Here is an 18,898-nt window from a genome sequence, read left to right as displayed (position 1 = left end):
TCAAAATGTATATTCTGCAGATTTGAAAAGTTAATAAAGTACAAGGTATAAACTGGAAGGTAATAATTGGGAACAATTCAGAAACTAGTTTCTTATAAAAACAAGACACTGGAGGTTATAAGATTTTTCTCCTTGTTCACACTTTAGCTCTACATGCTAGTTGAGAAGTTTCTTGCTGTTTAAAAATGCATAAAATATTATATTAATAATAGTGGCAACATATAGAAATCCCTTATATAACTGAACCAATGAATAGGAGGAAAGCATAAAAGATACGGGCCAGCTAATTTAAGTTTGAGCTACAGGCTGCAGTCAGTGACTCAATAATGTGAAGCTGGATTACAGCCAAGTAAAACTTTTTGAAACAATAAGAAATGCATTTTCTATAGTAATCAGAAGTGGAAAATTGGTGATCTGTATGGTAGATATCAACATGCCCAGGACTTTAGATAAAAAAACTCACAATGATGGTAGTCTTTTTGAATTTAGCATTACGTCATTATATGAATCTGTGATTTTAGAAATGTGATTTTATCGACCTGGTGACAAGTAACATCTCAGTATGCCCGGTTTTTGGGGACAGATTAATTTCAAGTAAGGTATTTATTATACAGTGACACACTATCCCAAATTTTTTAAGGAGATTATTGATTTTTGGCAATTATATCACATCTGTAGGGTAAATCAAATATCAGTTACAGAGGCTTTTCCTATACAAGATAAGCAGCTATACCACTCTTTTTTTTTTTTTTTTTGGTAACAGGAACTGGAATTCACCCTTCCTCTAGCTTCTGTGGGTACTCTAAACCTATCAGCTTGTATGTTTATGTGGTCCCTTAATTTCTTCTTGAAGCCTAAAGAGGAGCTTAACTGTATTTAAGCACCTCAAACTGAAACTGCTATTTAATATATTATTAAAATGCAGAGCAAAGACACTCATCCATCCATGTCTTTATGCTTTATTTTGTTGGGAACTCACTTTAAAAACACCCGGCTGTTACTCCTCCACAACTGCTACTCACTGCGCATGTGCGGGCCGGACTGTGTATTGTAAAAAGGTTCTGCAGCCCTCTGGAACCTGTGACATGTCCCAGAATGCTACGGGGGGGGGGGGGGGGGAAATTCCGCTCTAAAGGGGGGAGTACGAACAAAATTGGGAGCAGGTATATATCAAAACTAGGTACCCCCCCCCAATAAATAAATGTCAAAATATGTCAGAGGAGGGGGGAGTCGGTGGAAGAGCGGAGCTTCCCCTTTTGGGTAAAGTTCCACTTAAAGAACTACAATCCAGATCTATTTAATGTCTTCCAAAACTTTATTTGCAGATCCAAAACAAGTGTTCCCTACAGTATATCCTACTAAAGCTATAAATAAAAACATTTTATTGTAAAATAAAACAGCGAGTTAAAAAATGGACAGTATCAGCATCTGAGACTTTCAGACACACTGTTTTACTTTTGAGCTCCAGCAAAACATGTTTAGCACATTAAACTAAATGTTTCACATATTGTGGATGCCTGGACATATACAAAACAGGAATATTTTCTCCCTGCATATTCTAGTTAGGGTCCTTTAACACGGGCTTTCCACCCCGCGGACTTCGTTTTGCTCAGCGGGGGATCGATCTGCCGATCCCACTGAGCAGGTGAATGATAGGTCCATCTCCGCTCTCTGTGCAGAGATGGACCTGTCAGAGCCCCGCTCTCCTCTATGGGAGATCAGATGAAAACAGTCTGCCTGTCCATTTTCATCCGATCCTATCCGATCCGATCCTCCAGACGGATGGAAAATAGGGTTTCCATCTGTCCGGATTTCACTGCTGACATCTCCTGCTCCATAGGGGTGAATGGAGCATCCGATCGGGTCCACCTGAAAAACTGACAGGTGGATCTGATCGGAAAGCCCGTGTGAAAGGACCCTTATCCTCTCACTAGCAAATTCTCTCTAGCAACAGGATCGCTAGAGTGACTTGGACCTAGAACACTATTCAAAAACCTATACATGCAAAGGTATGTAGTGCTGAACCCTGAAGAAGCTGCTGTTTTCCTGGGTGCCTTGTTCTAGTCCCTAAGACTCTCCAAGCAGTCCTGACATACCAGGACTAATGAGTGAATATTTATTGCAACAATGCACAATAATTCAAAAACCAAAGAATGGAAAATGGCAATAAGCACTTCAAAAAGTATGTGAAACAGTTGCAAAATCACATACACACATGATAATAAACAAGCAGAACAGCGACTGACCCCTTATCCCTATACTGTGAGAGGTCCTGTCTAAGGGGCAGTGCAAGCGCAATGGTCTGACAGTCTCTGGCAAATGCATTGGGCTCAAATGCGGCATTGGAGTACTCAAACTTGAGTCCACTATCTGCCAAACGACTACCTTGAGCCGAGGAACAGTCCTTCCTTTTCAAAGCTCTGGTAATGCTGGGATGTGTAGTCCATAGCCAATCTGCAACACAAGCTCCCTGGGGACTACATCTCCTACAAGTCTTAGCTCCCCCAGCAGGATCTGTCCTTTCCCAGGCTGCACAGCACAAGTGTTACTGCTTTCCTTTTTTTCCCCAGGTGGTAGGCAGGGCTTTTCTCTGGCTGCACACAGCCCTGCACCACAGCCTTACAAATGTCCTGTGTTCTCCCTCTTTCCTCACTGGCAGCCCAAGAGAGGGGGAACAGTTGCAGCATTGGCTGTGTGTGAGCTGCAGCAGCACGTGTGACAGTTAGTGACAGCTTGGCCCATGCAGCTGTAGTTCAGGGTGTGCCTCGGACTGGGGCTACAAGTAAAACATCTAGAGCAACCAGATCTCATTTAACTTGAGTCAGACTTGCTGAAGTCTGAAGTGAATTATGGATGTTGTACCTTTTCTTATGTCTTAACAGTTTTCCTTATCCCTTTTTGTTCTAAGAATCATTTTTCATTATTTTACCTGTATACATGCTAAAATGCACATTTGTTAAATTGAAAAATGTACTAAAGACCCCCAAAAGGAGTTAAAAAAATAAAAATGGAATTGTTTAAATTTTGTATTTTGCACACAATAGCATTTAATCTCCAAATTAATTAATAAGTTAATAAATAATAAGTATATCCAGCATTAAAATCACACTCACTTGTATATAGTAAAATAGTAGACATATTAAAACAAAACCCTTATAGCTCAGTATGGAGTTAAATCTAAACGATATTCCTAAAATTATTGCTTTACCTCTGACATGTGTTGTGCTGTGTAATATTGTATATGTTACATAAAAGGTGTTTACTTAGGCTGGCCATACACTATACAATTTTCTTCTTCAACTTTCCTTTAGATTTACCAAAACCATGTAATATAGGGTCAAACCTAAACACTTTCAATTTGTATGCAATCAGGCAGGCCCTTGCACTACATAGTTTAAGGTAAATCTAAAGGAAATTGAATAAGAAAATTGTATAGTGTATGGCCAGCCTTACCGGCTGCTGGAGGAGTGCGCTGTGTGTATCTATTCTCCTCCTCTGTCCCCACCACCATTGTGTAGCAGGGTGTGTTGCCAGCTGTGTGATACTGATGTGTTTTAACCTTGTTTGCATTGGTTAAAATCAGGTTTAGCACTACTACAGTTCAGTTGATTGTCATCGCATGGGTCAGTGCTGACATTATCTATTACAGATCTTTAAATGTGTTCAATTGCTTGTTCATGGATCCATAAATTGTCGAACTTGCCTTGCCATAATACATCTAATTAATCTACTACCATGTTGCTTGTAGCCTATTTTCTGTGTATTATTATAGAGTGGTAGCATGCTTAAGTTCTAGCAGGATTTGGCTGCTCAAAGACCAGGGCCTATTTTGCGATTCGGCACTGCGTGATTTTAACGGACAATTGCGCAGTAGTGCGACGCTGTACCCAAACGAAATTGACATCTTTTTTTTTTCCACAAACAGGGCTTTCTTTTGGTGGTATTTGATCACCTGTGCGATTTTTATTTATTGCGCTATAAACAAAAAAAGAGCGTCAATTTTGAAAAAATAACAATATTTTTCACATTTTTTTATATGAAATTCCCCCAAAAAAATGTGAAAATCAAAATTTTTTTACATTTTAGGCCAATTTGTTTTCTGCTACATATTTTTGGTAAAAAAAATCGCAATAAGCATATACTAAGGGAAAGATTTATGTAATTTTTATTGTTTTTTTTTAACTAGTAATGGCGACGATCTGCGATTTTTTTATGCGGGACTGCGACATTGTGGCGGACAGATCGGACCCCTGACTAACATTTTTGACACTTTTGAGGGTACCAGTGACATTACTACAGTAATCAGTGCTATACATATGCACTGTTACTGTAAAAATGACACTGGCAGGGAAGGGGTTAACTTTATTAGAGATCCAGGGGTTAAGTATGTACCTAGGGGCGTGTTTCTAACTGTCAAGGGGCGTGGCTTTTGATATAAACACAGAGACATATGATCCTACATAGCAGGACCGTTAGATCTCTGCTGTTACACCAGGGAGAATGACAGACGGCTTTGTTTACATTAGCCGTCTGCCTTTCTCCCTCTCCAGCAGGAGATCGCGAGTGACCGGCGGACATCGGAGCTGCCGGTCACTCGCGATGGGGATGCCCATGAATGAGCGGGGGCGGGAGCGCGCCTCCGGCAGCGCGCATTAGCCCCCTACAGGCTCTTGGGAGAGCGACGTAGTACTACGTTGCTTTGCCCAGGAGGGGCTGACTGCCGCAGTAAATGTACTTGCGGTGGTCGGCAAGCGGTTAAGTTATACAGGTGTGAGCAGCCTGCAACTATATATACTATATAGATATAGTATATATACAATATACAGATGTGTCTGAAGGACCTAGCGGCCTAAACAGTTGTGGCAGAGGACACATCATACCAAGCAGCTCCTGTGGGGGTAGCGCTACACTAAAAAAGGGTCGTGTGCATTTTGGCAATCCAGAGGCTGCCCTAATACAATGCATGTTAATGCCAACATGCGCATTGAATGGGCCCTTATTAATTTTTAATGAATGTATTATATCTTATTATTTAAAATACTTTTTACCTTTTTTTTTTTTTTTTAATCTTTCTTACTATTATAAGGGGGCTGAAATGCTCCATGTGGTGCAATATGAAATTATGTTGGAACACTATTCAAAATGAATGACACCATGCCATGTATCGTACTTTATTGTGCAAAGCAGTAACAGTAATCTTCTTTTTCTAAATTGTAAACCCGATGCATAGTATGACTGGTATTGAAGAAAAGGAACATATTAGTTGTAGTGAAAGATGGTCATGTACTAAACCACACAATTATAGCACAAAGACAGAATGATGGTTATGTTGGACAAAAGTGTGGACAAGTATTTTGAACAGCAGCCAGAGTAGGTTAATGCCTGAGTGTTTCAGTGCCTGATGCATGCCCAGACTCCTTAACACTAGATCAGAGAAGAAATTCTGTAATGCAGCTGTTAGCTCTTGTGCTGTCAGGCATTCAAGCATTCGAATTAAAATAGTTTTCGATGCTGTCTGCAGAGAAGGAACTTACAATTTACCTCCACTGATCTGAAAAATTGCTACCCTGAAAAGTTTTCATCAACGTTGGCTCTATTCTAGGTAGTCATTGTGGAAGGTGGTTTATCCCTCTCAATCGGGCTCACTCATTTTTTATTCTTCAAATTTTGTTTAGGTAAATGGAGGATCCAGACACTAATTTATTTCAGACCCGCAAAGGACACCGAATAGAGCAGATGGTTGTGCGATGGCTACGACGGTCACGAGATAATTCATCCCGGTAAGCTTCGTATTATCTATTTATTTAATTGCTAACTCTTTGGTCTCTACTCAGTTACCTTTATGACACTTGCAGATGAAGGCGCTGGACAAGATGCAGAAATACCACATGAAAAAATGAGTGTAACTTAGGAATAAACTGCAAAGGCGTACTAGGTTATTAGACAGTTTAAAGTGCTGTGTGTTCTACTAAATTATATGAGAGATGTGGAAATAAACACTTTAATGTGTGAGGTAAAAAAACAAAAAAGGACACATTTTGCAAAGTGTAATGATTTACAGGTGTACAGTATTTGTAAAAAAAAAAAAAAACTACAAAAGTTTGCAATGGGGCTGATATTACTGTTTACATACAGCTGTGCTACAGCCAGGAATTCACTGTCCACAAATAACACCCTCCTTTTGCCCCCCCCCCTATTTCTGCAGCAGCAATACAAAGAAAGCTAAAAGCCCCTTGTTCTCTCCTTAAAAACATACACTTAAGTAAACAGAATTTAGAAAATCCACCTAGTATGTCAAAGATAAATCAAATAAAAAATAGAGAGGTATGAAAAACATGGACAGACCTCCAATACTACTCCAACAGACCTTTATACTACTCTGTAGCACACAAAAATCCAAAAATATGATTCTTTAAAACAAAATGATTACTTCTTGACAATGATTGATAGATGAGAGTTGGTGGGAGTTTGAGGAGACCTACATAAGACCCCTTAGCTCCTCTAAGGACAGAGTGATACAGCTTGGTTTAATGGTTTTGAAACCATTTGATAGAGACTCTACTACTTTTTAGGTCTTTGGTATTAATATATTGTTAGGTGTCGTTATGTTTTTTGTCCTCCCCTGTATGTTTAAAATAAAATACTCTTTTGGTGGTACAATACTATTGGGGTTCATGCACACTGGGCTTTAAAAACTTCAAAGAACTCAATCTTTCAAAAACTGATCTTGTAATATTTCCTCCTCCCGGATCCCCTCCCCATGACTTTACTATTAAGATCAACGGCAGAACCATTGGTCCCTCCACACACGCCAGGGAGCAAGGTGTTATCATAGGCTCTGACCTCTCCTTTAGTGCCCACATCCAATCACTGGCTAAATCTTGCTGCCTTAACCTTCGCAACATTTACAGAATTCGCCCCTTCCTAACTAATGACACCACTAAACAACTTAAGCCCCGTACACACGAGTAGAAATTCGGCCGGGAAATTTCGTCCGACGACCGACCTGCTGATTTTCGGCGTGTTAGTATGGTGCTTCCGACAACGGACTCCGACTTTTCGGCTGAAAAAATCCTGGTGTGCAGGCTATATAATTTTTGTTGACCGTCAAAACACGTCTGATTTTCGTCTCATTAGTACAGATTTCGAGGGGGAAAAATCTTATGAGCAAGTCTGGGCATGCTCAGACATGAAAGAACACATAGAAAGCAATACAACACATGACATCACTTCTGAAGTAGAATTCTGTCGTGCGGGAAAATCGTGTGCAGTCTAGAGCACATTCCAACCAACAAACACGCACTCTGGCAAAAGACGGACGACCGGTCAGCGGAAATTCGTTGCGTGTGTACGAGGCTTTATTCACTCCTTGGTTATTTCCCACCTTGACTACAGCAACTCCCTCCTCACTGGCCTACCTTTACACAGGCTATTCCCCCTTCAGTCTATAATAAATGCTGCTGCTAGGCAAATACACCTTACTAACTGATCCATGACTGCTGCCCCTCTCTGCCATTCTCTTCACTGGCTTCCCCTAACCCATCGTATAAAATTCAAAATACTAACCACAGCATACAAGGCCATCCACAACATCACCCCCAGCTACATCACCAATCTCATCTGCAGATATCACCCAAATCGTCCTCTCTGCTCCTCCTAGGACCTCCTGCTCTCTAGCTCCCTTGTTACCCCCTCCCATTCTTGCCTCCAGGACTTCTACAGAGCCTCTCCCATCCTCTGGAATTCCCTGCCCCAGTATGTCCAGTCAGCTTCTACCCTGTCAGCCTTTAGGCGATCCTTGAAAACTCACTTATTCAGGGAAGCCTACCTTACCTCAACCTAAGAACTGTACTCGAGTCACATCAATCAGATCATCCCCTGCAGCTATTACCTTTTGTACTGGAGGTGGTTTAGATTGTAAGCTCCAAGAGCAGGGCCCTCCTACTCCTTCTGTTTTGAACTGTATTGTAATTGTACTGTTCCCCCTTTATGTTGTAAAGCGATGCATAAACTATTGGCGCTATATAAATCCTACATAATAATATCAATAATTTTGTACAAGCGTTTAGGAGCATTTAGCATTTTTTTTTTGCCCATAAACTCCTCTAAAAAACACAAACCACAAGGGGTTTTTTTTATCTGCCTCTAAACGCTGGGCCTAAAATATGCCTCAAAAAGTCCTAACGTGTATGGACACAAAGGATAACAGTGAGCTGCTTCTACGGGCAAAACGTAAAACTTCTGTAGAAGCAGCATTTTTTAAGCCAAGTATGCACAGACCCTTAAACGTATAGTTATAGTGCTTGGTATATTTAATATTGTTAAAATGGAAATAAAAGGTAAGAGCCCAGGCCCGTATTTACCCTTTATACTACTCTGTAGCACACAAAAATCCAAAAATATGATTCTTTAAAACAAAATGATTACTTCTTGACAATGATTGATAGATGAGAGTTGGTGGGAGTTTGAGGAGACCTACATAAGACCCCTTAGCTTCTCTAAGGACAGAGTGATACAGCTTGGTTTAATCAAATATACTACACTCCTGCTAAATTACAGGCCCTTGACCCCAGTTTTAACCCGATATATATATATATATATATATATACTGTATATATATACCGTCATATCATCAAATTATCAACTTTAATTAATTTGCTCTGTCTAATGTTCTTTCACCTAAAACATGTCTGCTTGATCTGTATAAGGACCTTATTCTATTCTCATTTCTACAGGTCCATCTCAAAAAATTTGAATATCATCAAAAAGTTATTTATTTCAGTAATTCAATATAAAAAGTGAAACTCATATTATATATATAAAAACTCTTTTCAACACTTGGAAGTCCACTGATGATTCAATAAATACTTTTACAATCCTATGTCTTTGGGTCAGTCATGAAAGACATAGCAATAAGAGGATACAATGAAATTTTTAATCGATCATTTAAAAACTGGACAATAAACCATTAAATCAGTACCAGTAACCATGATCAAGAATCGAGGCCAGTAGGGGCAACTAGCAGTTTAAAGAGTAAGGAACAGCCAGAAAGGACTATGACAAACAGCCCAACTGGGAACCCCAGGCCATGCAAGTTTAGAGGTACTGCTTCTACAGTGGTGCTCATGAATGATTCACATCAAACAGTAGAGAAAACAGAAGGTCTCTGAAGAAACAAGACCAGAGAACAAAAAGTAGAAAAAAAATGAAAAGATTAAGAAGGAAAAGACCTGCCCAACTTTTATATAATATCATTTAGGTGCATTTACTATATTTCATAAAGATGTGGTATTGGCAAATTATTCATATATTACTCAGTTTAGCCATCGAAAATGACCTTTTAGACTAAATTAAACTTTCCTAAACTGAAAGAAGAATTATAATCACTTCTATATATTAGGAATACTTAAAATAATTTAGTAGGGTTAATGTACCAGAATTGGAGCCAAATCATAATTGGTGTCTATAGCAATTGTTGTGGAGGTGTGTTTTTTCTTTATTTTGAAATTGTGGCTCCGCATTGGTAGCATGTTCATTTGCTTCATTCTAATCGGATTGGTTGCTATAACTGCTCTACTTTTGCTTATCTTTCTTCACTTTGATTTTGAAAAAGCAAACTGACTAATTCCATTTTATTAAATATTACATTAAAATCTTGTCTTTTAGATTTTAGTTTCAATTTTCTTATTTACTAAGGGAACAGAAAATATAAGAGCTGACTGGTTGTTGTAGAAACGGCCCAACTTTCTTTTTGGTTTCTTATAGCAATCCCTGTTTAAGGCTGGATTCACACTGATGCAAATTTGATGCGGGTTTCTCCGCATCCAATTCGCATGACAGGAGAGTGTGACTGGCTCTCAATGGAACCGGTTCACACACCTCCAGGGTGGCTACGGTCAGCATTGGAAATGGGTTCTTTGCATCTTTGGCTTCGAATCAAGTGTGAATTCAGGCAAAAATTTGGACCTGATTCACACTTGAATCAATGAACAGGGATGCACTGGACCCCCCGCTGTGAGCTGCGACCGCATCAGGGTAAACCCAGCCTTAAGTTAACCACAGTTCAACAGGATATGCTACCTGAGTTATTTGCTGGTTACATTGCAGTATACAGTATATATGTAATTCAAAACCAAATTTGAAAACTTTGTACTATATTGATGACAATAGAATTTCTTTCAAATGCTGCTGCTAATTCATCTAGCATGATTGTCTTTTCTTGTATTGTTTCCTACACAGTGCACGGGTCTCTACGGGAGAGAGTCCACTTATAGGACCAAATCAGTATGGTTGCTCCTTGAGTCTAACATTAGAGATAAAGAAAGATCTTTATTTTGAAAACTATGGGTTTGATATATCTCAAAATCTACCCCTTACTGTTACAGTTGTCAATGCAGGTAAGCAGTTCTATTCTTTTGAATAAATTAAAAATTTGTCTGGTCCTCAAGCATTATATAGCTGAATTGCGCAAAAAAATGTGTTCCTAAAATTGCATTCTAAACTTAAAATAAGGCAAAGCACGTGACCCGGAGACAGCCAAACTAGCCTCAATTAAATACCAGCAACACGGGAAGTATATTGTTTTTAATAAATCTGCTGGTGAGAAGGAGCATCAAAGCATAACCACTGTGTAATGCTGCAAAGCAGAGCAGAGTATGGCTACACACTATCCTTAAAAAATATTTTTTTCCAAATAATAATACATGCCGACAACATTATTTATGTTAAGCCAATCCCCTACAGTTGTGTCTGAAAAAACATTGAAAGACTTCAAGCTCAGCGCGCCCTCGTAGTATGTGAGCATCCTGTGAAACTATGGTACGTGCCCAAGTCATGGAACTTCAAGCTCAAGAACTTGGCACTATTTATTACAGAAAAAAACATTTTTCCTTAAAGTTTTATTGATTTATAACAATAAAGTTATATGAAAATACGGTAAAAGTAAACCACATCCAGGGGTTCAGCCCTCTGAATTTTGAAGAGTTGCCTTGATTCAGTGGAAATCTGGCCACCACATATCATATATTTTGGATGTGCCCACGCATTGATGTTTTTGGCATGATCTTATTTCCATTTTGACATTCTATGCACATTTTTTTGACCTTTTCAACACTGGATGGGAACCTAATATCACACAAAGGTTTCAACATATGACACCACTTGATTGAGACCTGTTTGCAACAGCTCCTTTGTGTTGAATATATGCAAACCAGCCACTGCACACAATACAGTCTAACCCAATGGCAGTTGCTTTCCAGGTTCTCATGCTGTGATTGTAACTGACTAGTCACCCCTTGAGAAGAGACTTGTAATGTTTATGTTTGGGCTGCTAAAATTCACAACTGAACAGAATCAGCAGCTGCACAACAAGATATCATGTGCATGTACTGACAATTTTATTCTGACTGAAATTCCTGATTAAAAGTACACTCAAGGTAAAATATTAAACTAACCCTTTAGATCAGTGGTCTTAAAACTGTGGCCCATGGGCTAGTTATGGTCATTTGCGTGCCTTTATCATGCCCATTCCATTTCATCCACTGACACCAACCATGGGGCCCTATTCCTCCCACTTACACCAGTGATGGGGCACCTTTTTCTCCCACTGACACCAATGATGCAGAATCATTCCTCCCAATGAAACCAATGATGGGGCACTAATCCTCCTACTGATCCTAATGATGGGGCACTATTTCTCCCACTGATACCAATGATGGGGCACTATTCCTCCCACTGATACCAATGATGGGGCACTATTCTCCCTACAGACACCAGTGATGAGGCACTATTTCTATCACTGATACCAACAACGGGGTACTACTCCTCCCGCTGACATCAATGATAGGGCATTGTTTACTCCCATTGACGTCAGGGCATGTTCTGCTCTCACTAGCCTCAATCTGGCCCTTCTAAAGCCTGAAGGATGGTAAACTGGCCCTTTCTTTGGAAAGTTTGGAGACCCTTGCTTTAGATGCATACAGGAAACATGGGCCACTTTCTCAGTACTTTGTTTTTCATCCAGGCACTGCTCTATGTACATATTCATCCCTCTCTCTTTTGTTGGTAAACTGGGGATCCAGGAATATGCCTGCTTATGTTGCCCTTGTCAGCACAAAGAGGCTTCTAACAGCCACCAATCAGATCCGAACTTGCCTTGGAAGTCTAAATGTGATTGATAATGCCGGACACAGATAGACAGAAACTTACACACACACAGTCCAGGAAGTGCACTCCTTTTCCACTCCTACTGACTCTGAGTTGCTCTCTTGTCATCTGGTTGAGGTGGATTACACAGAATTTAGATTACAGTTATTATGGTGACTGTTCGGCTTTTAGCATCGCAGTTTTAACTTGATAGCGTTATTAGCTCAAAGATTGCTACTTCTGGCCCCGGGGTGCTTTTTAACATTTCAAGCTCAACAGTGAAATGGCATATGTTAATAAAAACTACAGTGGCTATGAGAAGCAGAAATTCAGAGAACTACAGTAAGCAAACAACTTGCACAAGCTATGCCCCAATTATTGTATCAAATTGCATAATCGAATGAGAATCTATTGACATGTACTGTATGTTTGATCTTTTCCACTTTACATTTCACAGGAGGTCCAGCTGAAGGGAAGCTTTTACCAGGTGACCAGATATCTGCAATAAACAATGAAAATGTGGAAAACATTCATGCTCAGAAAGCAGTCGACAAGATCAGGTAATGTATCCTGTATGTTGCCATTGTCTAACGCTAAGTGCAGAGGAGCATGCTTTTAGTAGTACATTAACCATGCTGGATTATGCATGACAGTGGAAAAAGAAAAAGGATGCGACTACCCTAGTTCTTGTGTTCAAAGATGTTTATACAGGAATTGGAATAAAAACTTTTTGTATGTTAACATACTGTTCTTAGACAAGTCTAATTTTTGTAGCAATTATGTTCTATAAATTATACATGGATTAATAGTCCTCCTACTCTTTATTGCTATATGCAGTATATCTGCCCATGTTTGCAGAGGTGTAACTGCAGGCCATAAGGCCCCATAGGAAAATTTTAATAGGGCCCCCAGCAACCTCTCTTTATGCCATCTGGCAGTGTCAACTCTAATATGTGTCACTGATCTTAGCATGAAGTAAGCCAAAATCAAATATAAGTGAAAGGATAGCTGTCAGTATAATTGGTTAGGTACTACCTAGGACCAGTGCTAGAGATAAAAAAGATAAAAAGAGCAACAGTGCAGGAAATAAACTTTTAACTTTAATTTTAAGCTAACTACTCTTTGCTGTCTTTGTTGCTTGAAATTTTCTTGTAATCAACTTATAATTTTTTTGGAGTGTAATATATTGGTTCAGCTAAAGAGTCCTTTCACACGGCACGGTCTGTTTTTTCATCCGCTCAGGCACTTTTTTTTTTTTTAACGGACACGGATGACACTTTGGAGTGTCCGTTCTGTATGTCTGTTTATCATCCCATCCATTTGCGGATGATGAACGGACATAATGTATGTCTGTGGGATTGCGGATGTCAGCGGATGACACCGCTAACATCCGTTTTTGCGTTTGTTCCGTTTTTTAAACGGAAGTAAAATAGGGTTCTCTTCCGTCTCAAAAAACTGAACAGAACTGAAAGGACGCAAATCGGATGTCAGCGGATGGTCATCCACTGACATCCGCAATCCCATTGACATGCATTATGTTCATTTTTCATCCGCAAACGGATGGGAGGAAAAACGGACATATGGACTGCCCGTGAGAAAGGACCAAAACAAAGGAAGGAAGCAATGGGTGCTGTGATTAGGACTGATCCTGAAGCCTCCTCCTGTCCAGTTTATTTTTTGGAGACTTCACAAGGGGCCCGGGTTTGCATTCACTGCAGTCTATCTGACTTTAATGATATAGTACAGGATCTGTGTTATCTTCATATGATTTCATATGCATTTTCTAAGGGGCACTTCAACTCCCTGACCCCATAGCAGCCATGTGACTTGTTATGGTTATTGTCATGCTTTTGCTTGTAGCTATTCATTTTTGAGTTCTCCTTGAAGGAATATTAGGTGGAAGTTTTGCATAGTGCGTTAGTAAACTGAAAATTGGCGATTGCTGATTATTAGCATTTTTTTCTTTTAATAAAGCATGTTGCAATGTACACTTTTTAATACAAAGCCTAGAAATATCATACTTGTCTTTGCTGTGATCTGAAGTGCCAATGAGCTATTTCAAACGACCTGCAATGTACACTCCCACAGAAGCTTGGCAGGAGCCATCAATAGAAAAACATGGCAGTTACTGTATATACAGTATCACAGAAATTATGCTGTTTTACAAAGAAATTACCTTCAATTTAAACACTCATTTTAAAAAACTAAAAAATTATCGTGATTTCATACAGTGGTTTGGTTACAATCAGCCAGAAATGTTTTTCTGTATCAAAACTGTTGTCCTACAGAATTCAATCAGGTGGTCCTTAATCAATGAGCTCCAAACAGCATTCTGCAGACCTGTTTGTAAGCAGGTGTAGTATATCCTACGTGCTGTAGGTGACACTATATTGCTGTGCTGCCATGCAGATGGAAGTTTAGGCTAGAAGGAACATTGTTCCTCCACAGTCTCTGTAGGTGTTATCAGGGGAGCTGTGCTCTGATTGGACACTGCTGCCCTGAGTGACCTTTGGAGGTCATCTTTAGTATGGGCAGTGCTAAAAATAAAACCAGTGCCCTACTGGGGTTGGCACACATTATGCAAGTGACTAGAGTAGGGAGAGGAACCATGCTTGTCAGGGACAGTAACCAAGCCTCAGGAAAAGGTTACTGCATGAGGAGAGAAAGCTTAGGGACAATAATATATGCTCTGCTGCCCATCAACTGGAAGATTATTACATCTCAAGAGCTGCTTGTGCCATTACTTTGCCAGTCAGCCTTCCCTCTAGCAGATGTAGTGCTCGGAAATATAAGCCATACAAGTGTGACATATGGAGTACTGAAAGATGTGGGCCACCAACATTGCTGTATTTGTTACTATGTTTGTTCTTGTACCATCAGTGATTACCGAGTTGCTACTTCAAGAGTATTTGGAACTGTTCCCGCAAGAGTGTGCCGCAGTTAATATAACGAGTGTGTTGTGATTGCAGATTGCTATTTGCCTTGTTGACTGTTTACTTACAACTCTACAGTTCAGTATTCTTTCAACCCTTTTTCTGAATTCTGTGCTCTGTTCCTCCAGTTTGGGTACAATCTCCTGGTCCCACACCACATGTTGCTGCCAGACTAAACTCACCCAGCTAAGAACAGATCAACATGATTTATTCATATGAATTATAGATGATTGGAGGAATATTTTTCATTTCTGATCTACATTTTAAGGATAGTGTTGTAATAATAAATCATTAGTAGCATTGTTACTTCAGAAACCAATAAAATAATATAATTCTGCTATAAATTAGAAAATATGTAACTGCATTCATTAAGTACTAGCTGTAAACAGTATTACATGTAAAATATTTTTCTGTTCAGAATAGGGGGTATAAAAAAATATATGTGCTTTTGTTACAGGGATTCTGCTGACACCCTTATTATAACAGTTCTTCGAAGTACCTCAGTAAGTATTTGCGTTTTTATTTGTAGTTTAACTATTAACTATACATAGAAGGGCCACATTTGTGTTTTGCATTATATGGTTTATTTGATCAAAATGGTGTATTATTTGAATTTAATTAATTTGACTTGGTGACTGGACTAGTCACATAGTCAGGTTAAAAAAGACACAGAAACAAAAAATTCAACCAATAAACAACTATATCAAGCTTGTTTTATTTGTGGAGGAAAACTGCACTCCTGTTGCCAAAACAAAACTCACCCCGCTACTCTCTAAACCGGTCCTGGATCTTAGTCTTTACCCATCTACACCATGAACACATGTGCAAGGATATTGGTAAATTTTTTGGAAGTCCTACTTTTCTTTTGTACATATTAAGATTGGCCGTTATAGAAATATTTCAGAATGAGTGATAAGAGATTAAACAAATGCAAGTGCATGGGAATAAGAATTCTGGGAATTCTTGTTCACAGCAACATTTCTCAACATTTCTTCAGCCAGTGCATCCTTAAAAAGTATGAAAATCTTGAGGCACCCCAGTCTAAAATTAAAAAAATGAAAATGTTACTTACCATCGATGGAAAACCTGAGCCTGGGATAATGCACACAATGGCCCTATTCTGGCAGGGATGGATAAGAAGCAGACAGGGAGCTCCTGGTGCAAAATATACAATCAGTTTACTCCAGTTAAAGCTTTAATTAATTCATGGAAGATTTGACTTTGGGAGCAAACCTGCTAGTGGGGCAGAGAATATCTGACCTGCAAATTCACGAGGCTTACCAATTTATTTTCCACCCAAAAAAACACATTACATGCAAAAAGACAGGAAGGAAGGGATACTGTCCCATTACAGCATTTCTTAACTTTTTTATAGTCACAGCTGAACCCAAAAATGTAAGCTGTCATTAGAAAAGGAATTGAGGAACATAATTTCAAAGAGGGCTCTTGTTGGGAGACAACTAAGATATGGTTCCCCTTCCTTAGGATAGATTTTCTCACTTCCTGTTGTGTCTACAACTTAGGAATGGAAGAAAAACCTTCACAATGGGACACAGATGTTAAAGAATCTAACATTTTAAACATTCCATTCTATGTAGAAATAGAAAAAAAAATGTTTTCACTTTAGTTCTCCCATTTGCCACTTAGGTGTAAAAGTACTAACCCCTGTGACTTACTGTATGAGGTCATATTGGTTGAAACTGAAAATGGTAGAAATTGATGGAATAAACAGATAAATTGCAAAGGCCGCATGCCACTTATATGCAACAATATGGTCATTTGTTTGGAAATAGGGAACAAGTGTAGTGCTCACAACAGGGAACAGATCCATTAAATGCACATGGAATCCAAAAGCAGGTGCTCTGGCTCGTTATAGTGTGCTTAATACACCAGAGTTTAGCATAAATCAAAAGTAGTATCTAGCAACTCCAACATCCGTATGAATATCTTTCTTGCACAGGAGTAGATAAAATGCTTACATGTTTCACCAAGTAGCCTTGTCCACAGAAAAACACACAGTAAAAACATAGATCTTATACTACTACAAAGTCTACCCACTTATGGGCTGTATTGCAATTATCATAATTATTTAAAATCAAGAGTAGGTGTGTGTTATTAGAAAGAAAAGGTGTAGGCATGGACCTTCATTGTTGACAAAAAAAAGACCTTATATACAAAAAGACGAACCAATACAGATTGGTATTACAAAGCATATGTAGAAAACACACATTAAAACCCTAGACAAATGAATGGCCTTAGAAGGGGGGCATATGAGAGTAGTCCTACCAAAGAATTCACAAAGTTTTCCTTATTTAAGAAAGAGATCCACATCCCACCTGGAATTGAGTCTGGCAGTTGTTCTAGTCCCCAGGGAAAAAATCCACCACACCTCTCTTTTAAAAGGTCTGCAGTGGAGAGCTCTCTTAACCCTCTTTAGACCACTGAAAGTAAATGCATTCATATTAACAGCATGTGCATATTTGATGAAAATGTGCAGAAAAATGGCGCCTCCTATGTGTTTATATTAAAATGCAGCTGCCATCAATTTTGGGAGAACCCCAAAGTAAATATGTAAATACTGTAGATTAAATTTGAGGCACTACTTATAATAATGATACATAACATGTGTATAAATATATAAACATGAACTTGTACCAAAAACACTCAATATATACATATAAATATACTGTAAATATAAATATACTGCATACACCCAAAATTATTAAAAGAGCTTAGTGGTGAGCTGGCAAAACCATTAACAGCTTTATTTAACCAATCATTAGTAACAGGAGTCGTCCCGGAAGATTGGAAATTGGCAAATGTCGTGCCCATTCACAAGAAAGGTAGTAGGGAGGAATCGAGCAACTATAGACCAGTGAGTCTGACATCAATAGTAGGCAAATTAATGGAAACCCTATTAAAGGATAGGATTGTGGATTGCAAGATGAAAAACAACATGGGTTTACTTCAGGGAGATCATGTCAAACAAATCTTATAGATTTTTTTGACTGGGTGACTAAAATAATTGACGGTGGAGGTGCAGTAGACATTGCATATCTAGATTTTAGTAAGGCTTTTGACACTGTCCCACATAGACAAAAAGTGTCCGAAATTTTACAAAGAGTGTCCAAAAGTAGGTGACTTTATATTTCTTCCACACCACTTGCTTAAATGTGCTCAATATGCCTTCTCAAATGTGCTCCTTAGTGGTGCTCCTCCACCTTATTATAAGGGGGCCACTCACCAGATAAATTTGGGCCACCAGGACCCTCTCAGCTTTTATTTAGATCTTTGGTCTCAACTTTAATCCCCCATCTTCTGAAAAGATTGATTCTCGCAAAATATCCATGACCTTGACAGGTTTATATGTTCCTCCTTTATATGAAGTCAGGCTCTAAATCTCCCATAGGGATCCCCAGAACAAAGCATAAAGCATATGATCGTGCAAAACGTTTATTAAAACATCTTGTTTCCAAGCTTAACAGTAGATAAAAGACCCACATTTCAATGTGCCTGCAGCGGCACGCACTACAATCGTGTAATGTACAATATTCAGCGCTGTCCGCGGAGCACGTTTGAGAAGGCATATTAAGCACATTTAAGCACGTGGTGTGGAAGAAATATAAATTCACCTACTTTTGGACACTTTTTGTAAAAAATTTTTTGAATAAGTTATATATGTTTATGTAAACACTGAGTGTTTTTGGTACAAGTTCATCACGTTTATATATTTATACACATGTTATGTATCATTATTATAAGTAGCGCCCCAAATTTATTCTATGTACATATTTGAAATGGTTATATACATTAGATACATT

At 38.9% G+C, this 18,898-nt stretch overlaps 1 protein-coding gene across 1 annotated transcript in view; it reads left to right on the top strand.

Annotated features, from left to right (window-relative positions):
• Positions 1–18,898, top strand: part of FRMPD1 (FERM and PDZ domain containing 1) — a 293,024-nt gene that overhangs the window by 184,269 nt on the left and 89,857 nt on the right. The window contains exons 2-5 of the mRNA XM_082269596.1: positions 5,676–5,780; positions 10,240–10,397; positions 12,602–12,704; positions 15,535–15,580. Of these exons, the coding sequence (XP_082125722.1) occupies positions 5,680–5,780; positions 10,240–10,397; positions 12,602–12,704; positions 15,535–15,580 (408 nt within the window). The 5' untranslated portion in view covers positions 5,676–5,679. The remainder of the gene's footprint in view (positions 1–5,675; positions 5,781–10,239; positions 10,398–12,601; positions 12,705–15,534; positions 15,581–18,898) is intronic.

Source organism: Pelophylax lessonae (assembly GCF_965119305.1).
Source record: "Pelophylax lessonae genome assembly, chromosome: 1".
Classification (NCBI taxonomy): domain Eukaryota; kingdom Metazoa; phylum Chordata; class Amphibia; order Anura; family Ranidae; genus Pelophylax; species Pelophylax lessonae.
The sequence above is the reverse complement of the archived record's forward strand: the minus strand, read 5'-3'. Positions and strand labels throughout refer to the sequence as shown.